At 38.6% G+C, this 14,988-nt stretch overlaps 1 protein-coding gene and 1 pseudogene across 1 annotated transcript; one reads left to right on the top strand and one right to left on the bottom strand.

The window, feature by feature from the left end:
- Positions 1 to 896: 896 nt before the first annotated feature.
- LOC147498984 (uncharacterized) lies at positions 897 to 1,432 on the top strand. The gene is made up of 2 exons (XM_086559090.1): positions 897 to 1,199; positions 1,276 to 1,432. The coding sequence occupies exons 1-2, from the start codon at positions 927 to 929 to the stop codon at positions 1,408 to 1,410; spliced, it is 408 nt and encodes a 135-aa protein (XP_086415216.1). The 5' UTR covers positions 897 to 926; the 3' UTR covers positions 1,411 to 1,432.
- A 1,156-nt stretch (positions 1,433 to 2,588) lies between these two features.
- Positions 2,589 to 12,685, bottom strand: LOC147498983 (potassium transporter 5-like; annotated as a pseudogene).
- Between the last annotated feature and the right edge of the window lie 2,303 nt (positions 12,686 to 14,988).

Genomic DNA, 14,988 nt, shown 5'->3' with positions numbered 1-14,988 from the left:
CGGTATAGGTCAACCGATACCTTTTCATATAAATTATGAGAATATGGATAGTATGCTTATGAGTTTTCCTCGTTTGGGTGCGGATGCTTATGATTCTTATGGTATTAATTTATCTCATATTAAGACTGCATATATGGATCTCCTCTTAGATCCTGATACACGAGCGGAGTTAGCTTTGACTATTCTACCTGGTAGTGAGGGTGCTGATGTATATGTTAGGGCTTTTTTGATGTTTTTTATTGGGCATATTCTGTTTCCCAATGGTCATTCTACAGTACGATTGGGATATTATGCTTATGTATCTGATTTGCATGCTATGAGAGATTATGACCTGGGTAGCTCAGTATATGCCACATTGATAGCAGCATTAGATAAAGCTTCACAAACATTCGGAAGTAGAAGTCCTCAGATTGCAGGATTCACAGGACTTTTAAAGATTTGGTTTTATGAGTACTTTCGAACTCTTTGTCCTAACATAGACATGATTGTTGATACTCGCCCTAGATTTGGTAGTTGGTCAGGGCCTCACTTGACTCGTAACAGGGGGCAGATTAGAAATAATGTATGTATGGCTCGTGCTCAGATTGATATTAGATCATTGTCATCTATTGAGTGGAGACCTTGGCGTTTGACTACTGCCTTTGACGATCCAGTTGTGCAGCATGCTTGTGTGTTGTCACATCACAGAGTTGTGTTTGCCGCGCTGCGGATGGTATGGTTTGGTGCTTGGCTGGCGGATGTTGGAGGCGGATGGTGGGCGTTATGGAGTTTGATGTGCTCCCATGCCAGATGTTAGTGATGCGAAGTCGTGGGGTAGAATTCAAGTTCATGAAGTTCATGCCAATGGTAGTCCTTGGCCAGATGCGTCTTCTTTTGTTGTTAAGCAGATTGCTGATCAGTATTATAGATGGTGGAACCGTGTCTCCATGGGTCCGTTGTTACCCCCTGTTGGTCGGGATAGCAACTTCGAGTTTGTGGGCCTGGAAGGGATGAGACGTGAGCTACGTATTTCTCATCCACCACAGCCTGTTTACAACCCACAACCTTTGAATGCATATCATCCAGCTCTTGTGACTGCCAGTAATCCTCAGATGTTTGCCGTGTGTGGACTTGATGGGGAGGCTACTTACATTTCCATTCCTGAGGTGCCTCGTGCTCGTTGCCATGAGTTAGAGCCGCAGATTGATCAGTATACCACGGTGAGTTTAGTTATTTTATTTTTTTATTAATTATATATATAATATGTACTCACAATGTATTTTCTTGGATTTTCAGGCTGAGATTCGGGAAAGATATGAGAACCAGATTTGTATGTTTGATGGGATGAGGACTGCCGTGTATCATTATAGCCAAGAAAGGGAGGAGGCATATTCTCAGACATATCAACAATCCCAACGTGCGTATGACTAGACTCGAAAAGCGTACGAGGATATTCAGCAAGTGTACATGCAACAACATTAGGGATATGAGGAACTTCAGGCTGAGGTAGTTAACTTTCATGCAGACAGTGAAGATCTTGATTCTCAGGTTAGGACTTAGAGGAGCAGCTTAGGAATATCCAAATAAAGAGAGGAGAGGGATCGAGTGGTAAGGGGCGTAGGAAGAGAGCTAAATAAATTTGATGTAATATGATAGGTTTTGGATCATTTTTTATATTATATGATTATATCATAATCATAGATTTTGGACTACATAATCATAATCATAATCATAATCATAGGTTTTTAATTTCTTTAATTTTTTCAATTTTGAATCACAATTATTAATTTCTTCAATTGCACAATTATTAATTTCTTAACTTCTATGCAAAACTCATAATTTTTCGAGTTCTATGCACCACAATTCTAATTTTCATAAAAAGCGCACGTGGTTTTGCCAACACCGCACCCATAGAAGCCCAAGTCCACGCGGTTTTGCCAAAGCCGTGCCATAGAAGCCCATTTAGTAGCCCAAGCCCACGTGGTGTTGGGAAAACCGCGTGAGTGATTTGATACAGCATCAAACCTGGAACCAAATATTGGCCGATTTGGTGTTTGGTTTGGTGTTTTTTTGGTGTTTTCATCAACATGTAGCTCTCCTGAAGTTGAAAATTTTGTTTGGTGCTAGGTTGATATCACTCCTAAAGATGCTCTAAGTGTTAACAATGAAACATGACATGTCAGTCACCACCTAAACAGTCGCCATCACAGGCACGGGATGACAAGAGCCATCTCTATGAAGACTTGAATGTCCCTTTGCTCCATGTAAGCGGCCACTTCACCGCCTACCATACCTGACCTGAAGGCTGAAACCCCTAAGGCATGTTATAAACGACGTTAATCTACTTGCCAGACGATAGCAGTTGGTGTCTCAATCATCAAGAAGCAACTAGCAAGTAGCAAGATCCAAAACGAAAGATTTGAAACAAAACTAGCAAGTCTTTCATAATGTATTCCTAACAAAAGTAATCAGAATTCAACCTAGTAAACTTCGAATACATACCCACAAAATTAAAGTTCAACTTCAAAAACCACTAAAATAGGAAGGCATCCATTAAGTTCTTGTGAAACTTGAATAAAGCTCCAAGACTATCAAACTCCTATCTAAAGTTAATAAGTCATCCCAACCTTCAACAACCGCTTGCGAAAACACCTCAACTTGTTGTCTTACACATCTGTTCATGAAGTTGTAAGCATAATCAATCATTACACTCCTTCCAAAACCAGATCCCTTCGAAGCCACCACTTAAACTTCACCTATTAGATATACTACACCACCATTTTGACACTCATTGTCCACCAACTGCACCACCCTTTCTGCCTCTTCCTTGTTGATTTGTGGCATTACAGGTAGGCTCTCTGTATCTCCTTTACTTTTTGGTAAGTACAACCTAATAACATCCTCATTTATAAACTCTTTTAGTTTCTCCAACAACAAGCTTTCGAAAAAATCATGCATGTTTTGCGCATCAGTATACCCATACCTCACCACACACCGAAAAATAGGAATATCTCGTTGGCCAATCCTTTTGAACAAAAACCTTTCCTCTTCGGGAACCTTACTTATGGGCAGAGACTTTATGGATACAAATACAAGAACCGTGTGCAATGCTAGAACATTGGCTACATAGTGGGTGAAAATCGGGGAGATACCATGTACAAGTTCAGAGTACAACAAGGCAACACTTGGAAGACATTGAATACTTGGATCACAGGCAATATCCCTGAGTTTGCCTATTGGAACCTTGTTATGTTGTTCATACATATACTTGTTTCGGTACACATAATTCCATGTGTACATGACTCCAGTGAGGATCACAGAAAAAACCAAGGGAAGGTACCCACCTTCAACAAACTTGTACAAAATTGAACTTAAGAGGAGTAGCTCGAAAAGATATATTGTTAAAACACATGTAATGATCAAGAATATATTGGCCTTCCATATCATGACCATCACAAGGACAAGTAGTGCTGATGTGAGTGTCATAACAAAAACCACAGCAATCCCTGCATAGGTCAAGAAAGGAAATATTAAAGAGAGCGAAAATGAGTTCTTCATACATATATGCACAAGAGGAGTAAGACTAAGCGCTACTGGTCTAGGAAAGAAAAAAGGACAAGAACAAGCTGACGACAATCCTAATGAATAACAAGAGTCATATAGTTTATAAAAGTTGGTGTCTTAGAAGCCTAATTAGCAGTAAGCATTAACTATAATAACAAGCACACTACTTGCATCTCAAACTCTACTGTCCTATGCTATGCTTGTCCTACCAATATATGGAGAAAAGATAAAAACTTGTTTCTTTTTCCAACACAAACTCGAAGTTTCTTGTGAACATATCCATTCCATGACTATTAGTACCTTAAAAACTTCTAGATTTTTGTAAGACAACTTCGTATTTCCATTATGTAATTGAGAATTTGAGATGCAACAAAGGACTATGTGGATACTTACCATAAGCATTACCAATCTTCAATGTGGTTTTAAACCCAAGAGTTACTCCTATACATGCCAGCATAAGTACGTAGTTAATATCTGGTATGTACACCTGCGCCTTGTATTCGGAAGATGTATGTACAACTTTCACTCGTGGAAAACACCCAAGTGCAAGAGACTGTTGGACGATAGAGAAGGATGCTGAAATCAATGACTGACTAGCGATGATTGTAGCCAACACAGCCACCACAAACATTGGCCAATATAATGGACCTGCACCACAATGATATACACAACATGTTAAATGAAAATTCTACGATCCTATTCTTATGCACTTAAGCCAAGTTGAGTATCGCCATTTACCTGGAATAGACTTGTAGAAGGCAGCACCTGCATCAAGATTGTGCTTTCGAAGATAAGAGGCTTGACCCACATAAACTAACACAATAGATGGAAAAACAAGGCAGCATGTACTCAACTGAATTGAATGGACATTAAAGTGTCCCAGATCAGCAAACAAAGCTTCTGAACCTGTTTTCTCGTTGATCACAGCCAAAATTACAATAGAATCAGAGCAAAAAAAAGAGCAAATCCCAAACACTCATATAACATGTCACACAACATGACAACTGGAATTTAAATTCATTCTTAATATGTGACACAACTGTCGCATTTTTTAATGGAGCGGGAGCAACAGTGGCTTAAATGCCAATGGTAAAGCAGAGGATTGGCAGCCACCAACTTGTTGGGGTTTATACCAATACCAATCGATTCCCCCACTACACAAATAACTTGTATTTGAACACAATTCAACTCCAGACAAATTCTAAATATCAACTACAACCTATACTAACATGCCCAACTTGCTAAACAACTATTAACAACAAATAATAATGTAAAGCAGAATTAAAGCAAACCACAACATAAAGATTTACCGTGGTTCAGCCAATGGTGCCTACTTCCACAAGAGTTAGTTCTTTATAAAGTGGGAAGGAAGATTACAATCTCTCCTTTCAGTCTCTTACCTTACTAGATCACTCTTATCTCTTTACAGGGTTGTCTCTTTGTAAATGTTATCTCTCAATCTTGATAGCTTTCAAGATTGGATTTTCTCTGACTTTTGTGCTGCCTCTTGTGTGTTTTCTGGGTTGTTAGGTTTTGCTAAAAACTCTAACTCTTATTGCAAACTCGTGGTCCACAAAATTAGACTTCTTCTGAAAATAGACTCGAGCATGGGGTGCGCCTCGAGCAAGCACAAGTCGAGTGCAGGGTGCGCTCACTCTACTGGAAGTCCATTAAGGCACGAGCGCAGGTCACACTCCTAACAAGGCAAATTTGAGCGCATGGCGTGCTAAAGCTCCTGGATGTCGAGCAAGGCATGGGCGCATGCAGTGCCTCGTGCAAGACCGAACTGAGCACAGGGTGCGCTCAACATTCTTCATGCAGGCCGAACTTCAGTTCCTCCTCATGTGAGGGATAACTCCAACAATCTCCCCCTCCCGAACAGTGATGGGGGCTTTCTCCATGAAATTTCCAAATCAACAGGAGGAGTGTGCTGCCATTCCGGCAATAGCACAATAAACATCAAACTTACCTTTGGTAAGACTTTGGTTATCATATCCGACCCGTTCTTGTTGGTATGGATCTTCTCGATACACAAATGCTTGTCTTCGAGTACTTCTCTAATGCAATGATAACACACATGTATGTGCTTGGATCTAGAATGAAAACTCGGATTCTTGCTCAAATGGATGGCGCTCTGACTGTCACATAGAACTACAAACTATTTCTGCTTTAGCCCTAGTTCGACGAAGAACCTCTTCATCTATAACAACTCTTTGCAACACTCAGTGGCTGGAATATACTCGGTTTCTGTAGTGAAGAGGGCAACACACTTTTGCAACTTTGATTGCCAAGAAACTGCTCCCCCTACAAAAGTAACCAGATAACCGGAGGTGGACTTCATTGAGTCAACATCACCTGCCATGTTTGCATCAGTGTAGCCTTCAAGTAAGGGCTTACTTCCACCAAAGCACAAACACAATTTGGAGGTGCCTTTGAGATATCTCAATATCCAATTAACACCTTCCCAATGCTCTTTCCCCGGATTTGACAGAAAGCAACTTACAACGCCTACGGCGAAAGCAATATCTAGTCTTGTACACACCATTGCGTATATCAAGCTGCCCATTGCAGATGCATAAGGAATCTTTTCCATCTGACTCTGCTCATGCTCACCCTTTGGACACATCTCTTTGGTCATGAACGGGTAAACCAAGCGGACAAACCGGACCGGGTTTCGGCTTGATCCATGTTGAATCTCTTCAACACCTTCTCAATGTAGCTTTCTTGAGAAAGCCACAACTTCCCACTCTTTCTATCTCGAGTGATCCGCATCCCAAGTATCTGCTTTGATTGACCTAAATCCTTCATCTCAAAGGACTTACTCAAGTCTTTCTTCACTTAGATATTTTGTTGATGTTTGGGCCAACTATCAACATATCATCCACATACTGCAATAGCACAATGGAATCCCCATCTGGAAATCTCTGAACAAACGCGCAATGATCGGAAGTAGACTTCTTGTATCCTTGCTTCCCTATAAAGGAATCAAACTTTATGTACCACTGCATCGGTGCTTGCTTCAACCCATACAAACTCTTTATCAGCTTGCATACTAGGTGCTCCTTGCCTTTGACCTCAAACCCCTCTGGCTGGTCCATGTAGACATCTTTTTCAAGGTCTCCATGAAGAAAAGCTGTCTTAACATCTAGCTGCTCAACCTCTAGGTTCATACTTGCAGTCATACCCAATACCACCCGGATAGAAGTCATCTTCACTACAGGAGAGAAAATCTCATCAAAGTGAATACCTTTCCTTTGACCAAATTCCTTCACAACAAGGTGAGCTTTGTGCCTTGGGTGAGGATTGTTCTCCTCATGCTTGACTTTGTATATCCACTTATTCTTGAGAATTTTTTGTCCTTGCGGTTTCTCAACTAACTCATAAGTGTGATTCTTATACAAAGAATCCATCTCGTCATGAATGACCTTCAACCACTTTTCTTTGTCTGTACCTTTAAGTGCCTCTTGATAGTATATAGGTTCTCCACCATCTGATAGTAGCACGTACATATGTGGTGGATACCTGGTTGAAGCTAGTTTCTCTCTGTTTGACCTCTTTGCCCCATCTACTGGTGCCTCAGGAGGATGCACTTCTGCTTGCTCTGGTGGTGGTTCATGCATCTCATCTGCATCTTCTATACCAATAGGTTTTATCCCATCATGAGCAATAGGATTCTCATCATGAGCTTCAAACTCATGGTTCTCTGCATTCTCAATACCTTCTGCACGTTCCACAATAGGAACTTCTGGTTCTGAATTAACAAGATCATTGATGAACACCTGTAGCTTCTCACCCTCCTCAAAGTTTGTTATGGTTTGGTCTTCCAGGAACACAACATCTAGACTTCGGATTACCTTCTTGTTAATCGGATCATAGAGTTTGTAACCAAACTTTTCATCTCCATAACTCAGAAAAATGCACTTCTTGGCTTTGCCATCAAGCTTGGATCTCTCATCCTTCGGAATATGCACAAATGCACTGCATCCAAATACCCTTAACTATCTATAATCAACATCTCTGCCTGACCATACTCTCTTTGGATAGTCACTATTCAGAGGCTTCGACGGCGATAGGTTGATCACATGTACGGCGGTACATATTGCTTCTACATAGTAGGTCCTAGGTAGCTTAGAGTGAGATAGCATGCATCTCATTCTTTCTACAATGGTACGGTTCATTCTCTCTGCTAATCCATTCTATTGCGGTGTCTTGGGAACGGCCTACTCATGAAGAATCCTATGACTCTAGCAATACTCTTCAAACGGCCCAATGTACTCACCCCCATTATCTGAGCGAATACACTTCAACAACTTCCTAGTCTCTTTCCACCATGCTGTGGAATTTCTCAAACACGCCAAGTATTTCATCCTTGGTCTTCAGACTATAGGTCCATATCTTTCTTGAAGTATCATCAATGAATGTCAAGAAGTACAAAGCTCCCTGGTGGGACTTTACTCTCATAGGACCACATAAATCAGTGTGCACTAGTTCAAGGACATTGTCCTTTCTGTGAGACGGGAATCTTTGGAAAGACACCCTGTGTTGGTTTACTACCAAACAGTGAGTACATGTATTTAAATGTGTACCTTTAAGATCTGGCAATGCATTTTGCTTAGCAAGAACTTCCATCCCTTTTATGCCCATATGACACAGTCTCTTGTGCCACAGTTAGGAGGAAGCTTCTTCTTCTGCCGCATTCACTTCTGCTTTACACAAATTATCTTGTGTTTTGTAAAGAGAGCAAGTTTTCTTCTCTCTGGCTGCTACAATGGAACCTCTGCTCAGTTTCCATACCCCGTTACCAAACGAGTTTACAAAGCCATCGTCATCTAATTTCCCAGCCGAAATTAGGCTTAACCGTATGTCAGGGACATGTCTTACATCCTTGAGTGTCAAGGTGTAGCCGACATTGGTTTCTACATGAACATCTCCAATGCCTATAATCATCGAGACACCATTGTTACCCATCCTCATTTCACCATATTCACCACAGCTGTAGGTAGTGAAGAATCCCCTGTGCGGTGTGACGTGATAGGATGCTCCTGTATCTATCACCCGCTCTGTATCTTGACATGAGGTACTAAGACAGCACACACCACAATCTGACATAATTCCCATTAGATCGTTGACTAGTGTAGTAGTATCCCTGCCTGTGTTTCCGTTCCTCTACACCATGTCTTCATGTACACAGTTATTCTTTTCATCCCTCTTCAGTGTTCTGCACTCACATCTGAAGTGGCCCTTGGTGGCACAATAGTAACATTGTCTCTCTGTCTTAGGAGTTCTAGCTTCAACCCTAGATTTGCTTATGTCATCACCTCTAGAACGAGATGGTTTTTTGCTTTTACCTCTCCTCCGTTTCTCTGTGAAAAGGATCTCTGAGTGAGAGGAGCTGCCTTTTGAACTCCTTCTAGTCTCCTCATTCAACAAAGACGCGGTAGCCATCTCCATGGTAAAGATTCCATCCTTGGCTGCTCCGTGTAGAGAGACTGTTAATGTCTCCCAACTTTCTGGTAGAGAGCCTAATAGAAACAAAGCCTCAACTTCGTCTCCCAAATTAATCTTCATCAAATGCATCTGATTGATGGTATTCTGTAATTCGTTAAGATGCTCAGACATTGAAGACCCTTCTTGGTACTTCGTGTCGGCAAACTTCTTAACGACCAACACTTTGTTTCCACCCGATTTCCTCTCGTAGAGGTCTTCGAGTTTCTTCCACAAACTGAAGGATGTAGTCTCTTGGGACACATGGTGAAAGACACTGTCGTCAATCCACTGCCGAATGTATCCAATCACTTTTCTGTCAAGCTTTTTCCACTCAGCCTCATCAGTCTTTTCTGGTTTTACTCCCTCATTCTCAATGGGTAGTGCCAAGTCCTTGCAGTATAGCAAGTCTTCCATCTTGGCTTTCCAGATGGTGTAGTTCTTCATATTCAGACTCGTCATGCGAGTGTTCACGGAATTGTCCATCTTTACAAGTTATTTAAACTCAAATCTTCTCTCAGGAGTTTTGTCAAACACCTTCCAACCAAGATTTGGATAACACCCTAGGCTAATCTAACTTGGCTCTGATACCACTTGTTGGGGTTTATACCAATACCAATCGATTCCCCCACTACACAGATAACTTGTATTTGAACACAATTTAACTCCAGACAAATTCTAAATATCAACTACAACCTATACTAACATGCCCAACTCGCTAAACAACTATTAACAATAAATAATAATGTAAAGCAGAATTAAAGCAAACCACAACACAAAGATTTACCGTGGTTCGGCCAATGGTGCCTACTTCCACAAGAGCTAGTTCTTTATAAAGTGGGAAGGAAGATTACAATCTCTCCTTTCAGTCTCTCACCTTACTAGATCACTCTTATCTCTTTACAGAGTTGTCTCTCTGTAAAGGTTATCTCTCAATCTTGATAGCTTTCAAGATTGGGTTTTCTCTGACTTTTGTGCTGCCTCTCGTGTGTTTTCTGGGTTGTTAGATTTTGCAAAAAACTCTAACTCTTATTGCAAACTCACGGTCCACAAAATTAGACTTCTTCTGAAAATAGACTCAAGCGCGGGGTGCACCTCGAGCAAGCACAAGTCGAACGCAGGGTGCGCTCACTCTACTGGAAGTCCATCAAGGCACGAGCGTAGGTCGCGCTTCTAACAAGGCAAATCTGAGCACATGGCATGCTGAAGTTCCTGGATGTCGAGCAAGGCATGGGCGCATGTCGCGCCTCATGCAAGACCGAACTGAGCACAGGGTGTGCTCAACATTCTTCATGCAGGCCGAACTTCAGTTCCTCCTCATGTGAGGGATAACTCCAACACAACTATGTCACTTTTCTTTTGGAATTTCCTTCAATGCATTGGCAAAACATAATTAATTATACTCAATGGAAACACTTGACATGCGTGCAACAGAGCTATCTTGAGCTACCACAACCTCAATTTCAAAAGAGTTGTATTTAGTATTCACTTCTTATTTCTAGTTTTAGTATTCAATGAGTTATAAGCTACCTAAACTTATAGATCCTAAGAACATGGAGTTGAGAATCAGACTTGAAAGAGGCTTCAAATTGTTAGAGGATGTTGATTTGCTTGGAGATTGTGTTCTGGAAAATACGTGGGAAGCAGAAAAATGCTGATATCAACATTTTATATACCAAAATATTGATTTTCCAGCAGTCCTCCCACTAATTAGATACAACACTGTATATGCATTTATACACAAACCAACAAGAAACACCTTAAAGATTTTCCATCCATTACGAATGTGCAATATTAGACAATCCATATGTTCTATAATAGGAAGAAATATATTGGTTTATACATGTACCTGTTAAGCACAAGACAACTCCTAGAGAAATCCAAGCATCCTTCTTTGTCCTTATGAAGTAGCACACGATGTACATTGAGTTTATGGCTTTTATTACACCAGGATCATATTTCAAAAATTTGTAGAAACCAATAATTCCAATGAACACGAACCAAATAGTGAGTATAGGAGCGAAGCTGTATCCTACTTTATCTGTACCAAACCTCTGAACTTGGAATAGTAGGAATAATATTGCAACTGATATCCACATGACAGTATTGCCGGTAAGGGAGCTAGCAGCTTCTCTGATGCCACTCACGGAAGATAGCACTGCACAGAAATAATAACAATGTGATTAGAGATTAACAAAACATATATTAATGTTGTATGTACCTTTCATCGTGCACAATGATGAATTCATTGTGTTATTGCTTCTCAAATGATTACTAACCATAGCACATTGATAGACGTACTATAGCAGTGTTTCATGTACATAATTTGAGTACCTGATATGCATGGGGTGAGGATGCCATCACCAATGATCATAGATGTGCCAACCATAGTCGTAAACAAGAGTAAGTATTTTGCAATCTGGATTTTCTCTAGCACTGATTTCACCTTGGAAGCCCAATTTAGACGATGGTTTGGTATTTCAAGCTGGTAATTCGATACATCTTTGTCTTCAACTTGCTGGTTTGGTAATAAACTAACCTTGGCGTAACGACATATAAGAGAATATAATGCAAATGTACCTCCTGCAACACTCAGAAACATATATAACAATTGGTTAGCACCACTGAGAAATGTATACAACTTCTCATCCCAAATGAAAAACAACTTTTTGGATTTGTGTGTATAGTTGATATACTATAAAGTGTGGAGTTCACAGTTACTGTCATAGACTTGGCATGGGTACAATTTGACTGGGTGTGGATCATAATCTCCCCAAATTATTTTCATTGTAAATGTACATTGAATTTTTTTACCAGTAGTCCACAACTAGATTGATGTAACAGTTTCCACTAAGTAGAAGTTAATTATAGCATGTCAGTTCAAACCAAAATTTGGCTCTAGGTCCAGTTGATTTTCATTTGGTTAGAAATTTCAAGCTGTTTTTTTTTTGCTATGACTCAAAGACACGTCTTTTAGTCCGAAATGTCGACATTGGAAGAAAATAAACAAATTTGGTGAACAAACGCCAATATTAACACGATGGCGAGTAAATATATAAACTCAGTTTAAGATGAATCTTACCATCGCCATTGTCGTTCGCCGCCAAAACAATGAAGACATACTTGATCAAGGTGATTAAAGTGAGGGCCCAAAGGATCAAAGACAATACACCTAAGATATCATCATGGTGTTCCACACCATGAGGAAATATTCCTGGAAGTGTATATAGAATTGATGTACCAAGGTCACCATACACCACTCCTATGCTTTGGAATGCCAACTTTAATAAACTTGACCAATCAATAACCTACAAAATTTATTTAATAAAATAAGTGGACGGATTATAAGTTCTCATTTTACACAAAGAAAAAAGTGACAACAATATTTACCTGATGAGAACTAGTCTGACTGCCGGGAATCCTACCAGTTTCAACATCAAACGAATCGTACCGGTTAAGTGTCTTACCAAAAAAAAAATTGTACCTCTATTCTTGCATTACTTCTCTCAGTATTTTGTTCTTGTTTCTCTTGATCTATTTCTTCAATCCCTTCTTCCTCCATTGAACAAACAAAATATGAAGGAATAGAAACAAAAGCAAATTAGAGAGAGTTAGCTAGTGAGAGTTAAATGAGAATAAGGGTCACCTTAAATAGCATGGTGCATGTAGAGACTTAGTTAATACTTAATATCAACACCATTAGGATTGTTACACTTGTAAGTTTCGATGGTGTGAATTGAGTATGCTTTTTCGGAAATACGTGTGCGAATTAGTTGGCTAATTCCATGCATTGGAAAACAATAAGTTCTGAATCTTCCGATATCTCCAAGATACACACACGCAGTTTGTTTTTGACTTTTGAGGACTACAATTTTGGCATCTTTTTGTGAGTAAACAGAAAGGTTGGAATTTGTGGAAGGTTCAAAGTTTTGAACTGGAAACAAATCATGCCACTTCATAACTATTCGGAATATGGACATACCATATGAGAAAATGCTTAGCTTTTAAAATAAATTTATAAGTTTGCTACTCAAAGATACTACTATACTGGGAATAGTTCGTCCCGTTTTCATGTAATTGATTTGTTTTCATATAAAGTTTTAACTATAGAATATTGTAATGATTTAAATATTTATGAAAATACAAATACTACAACCCTACATGGGCTATAGTATTAATTAAAGAAAAAATAGCTCAACAAACATAATTTATTTGATATATGAACGAGCCACTGACAAATCCAAGAATTTTGAAGTAGAATCCATATAACTTGTGCAACACATTCCTGAATTGAAAACTGAAGGTCACGTTGGGAAGAAAGAGGGTGGCATAAGAGTTTTATTCGTTTGATGATTTAACTATGCAAATGTGATATTGGTGCATAAAAATAAGTTGCATGCTGAGATATCACTCATGAATTCCCTCCATAGTAGCATTTTCGTTCAAAATATTTTAATAATTCTAGTTTTGATCAAAACAAAAATTTTTTTTTTTTGAAATATTCAATGTGTCCCATATTTTTTTTCCCTGTCTTTGATAGCGAATGATTTAAATTACCAAATTTTAGTTAAGAAAATAATATTTTTACTTTGATTGTTAATTGTTCTATATTCCAAAGTTGATTTAATTTTTTAAAGTGTCATTCAATGTGGTCGGGTTTGTTTTGTTAAAACCCATTTTGTTTGGGTTTGGGCATGTTATTTTTTTGGTATTGTTCTTAAAGCATAAGCCCATGTTTTGGTATTTCAACTAACGGAGATCTTTTTTATATATATTTTTTATTATGTATCAAAAATCTTACTTCCAAATTATAGTGAAACTCATACAGTAAATTAATTTATCAAAGTTCCCAGCGCCCAATAATTTGTTAGACTAAAAGGGGTTTTTTTTTTTGTATCAATGGGCCTTATGATGTCCAAATTTTATGCTGTCAACTAAAAGGCTGTTTTTTTTTTTTGCAAACTACTATGCGTATGTACTCATGGCCCATGTAGTCCTGTGGCACTGTTTTTCTCAGAACTTATATAGACAGTTCTATGTTTAAATTGGGCACTATCCCAAAAATCAAATAATCTTTAGACAAATTATAGACCTTAGAATGCAAACTTTTGATGCTCACACATATGTGATAAATATTTTCTACCCTTTTTAATACGCCTTTAGCATGTTAGCTAACATGCATTCAACATATTAATAGTGGATACACCTTTGATGTGTTTCTAGAGTTAGTAGATAAATTAATCAAAATTTAAATAATCAAAGTTATCCAAGATTAAAAGCACAAAAAACTTGCGATAGATGGAATTTCTCAAACACATATCTTTCTGCTTAATTATGCAATAAGAGAGCGCTACTTAAGCATGCTAGATTTCGTACCCATTCAACGAACGGGTGCCGTTTTTATGTATTTTTATTATATTTGAATTATAATAAAATTGATTTATTGAACAATCCGTAATCCGTTAATGAGAATAGTTAGAAACATAATAACTTTCCAATTTACATAATCGCTAATCATGTTGTAAGAACTTAATTATCATAGAGGCTATATATGAGAAGTTAGAAAATGAACTTGAAAATTAGCTAATTTCATGCATTTCTTCCATAAACCTAATGATGGAAGAACAAAGCGAATAGAAAATTAACTAAGTACCTTGAGTTTATGTGCAGTGAAACATCAATTTCCTTAAATCGGTTTGCATTGTTTAATAGACAGGCAGTTTCCTTAAATGTAAGAGCCATCTCACCAATAGTAACTACTAAATAAGCTCAATGTGAACCAAGAAAGAACTTTCACTGACCTATTCATATTTACCCTGTCTTGAGATAAAATTACGTTAAACACATTGTATATAATTTTACGTTATTGCCGCTAATAAAGAACTGGTTATTCCTAGATAATGATAAATGCATTGTAATAACATATTTTTTTTAAAGTTAATATCTAGAAGAAAAGAAAAC

The sequence above is a fragment of the Coptis chinensis genome, chromosome 5, assembly GCF_015680905.1.
Source record: "Coptis chinensis isolate HL-2020 chromosome 5, ASM1568090v1, whole genome shotgun sequence".
Lineage (NCBI taxonomy): Eukaryota > Viridiplantae > Streptophyta > Magnoliopsida > Ranunculales > Ranunculaceae > Coptis > Coptis chinensis.
The sequence above is the reverse complement of the archived record's forward strand: the minus strand, read 5'-3'. Positions and strand labels throughout refer to the sequence as shown.

What these genes read in the sequence shown, in the direction of transcription:
- LOC147498984 (XM_086559090.1), top strand. Translation starts at nt 927, where the DNA reads ATGGGTCCGTTGTTACCCCCTGTTGGTCGGGATAGCAACTTCGAGTTT. An exon ending in AGATTGATCAGTATACCACG is followed by an intron (nt 1,200 to 1,275) that starts GTGAGTTTAGTT and finishes TTGGATTTTCAG; the next exon opens with GCTGAGATTCGGGAAAGATA.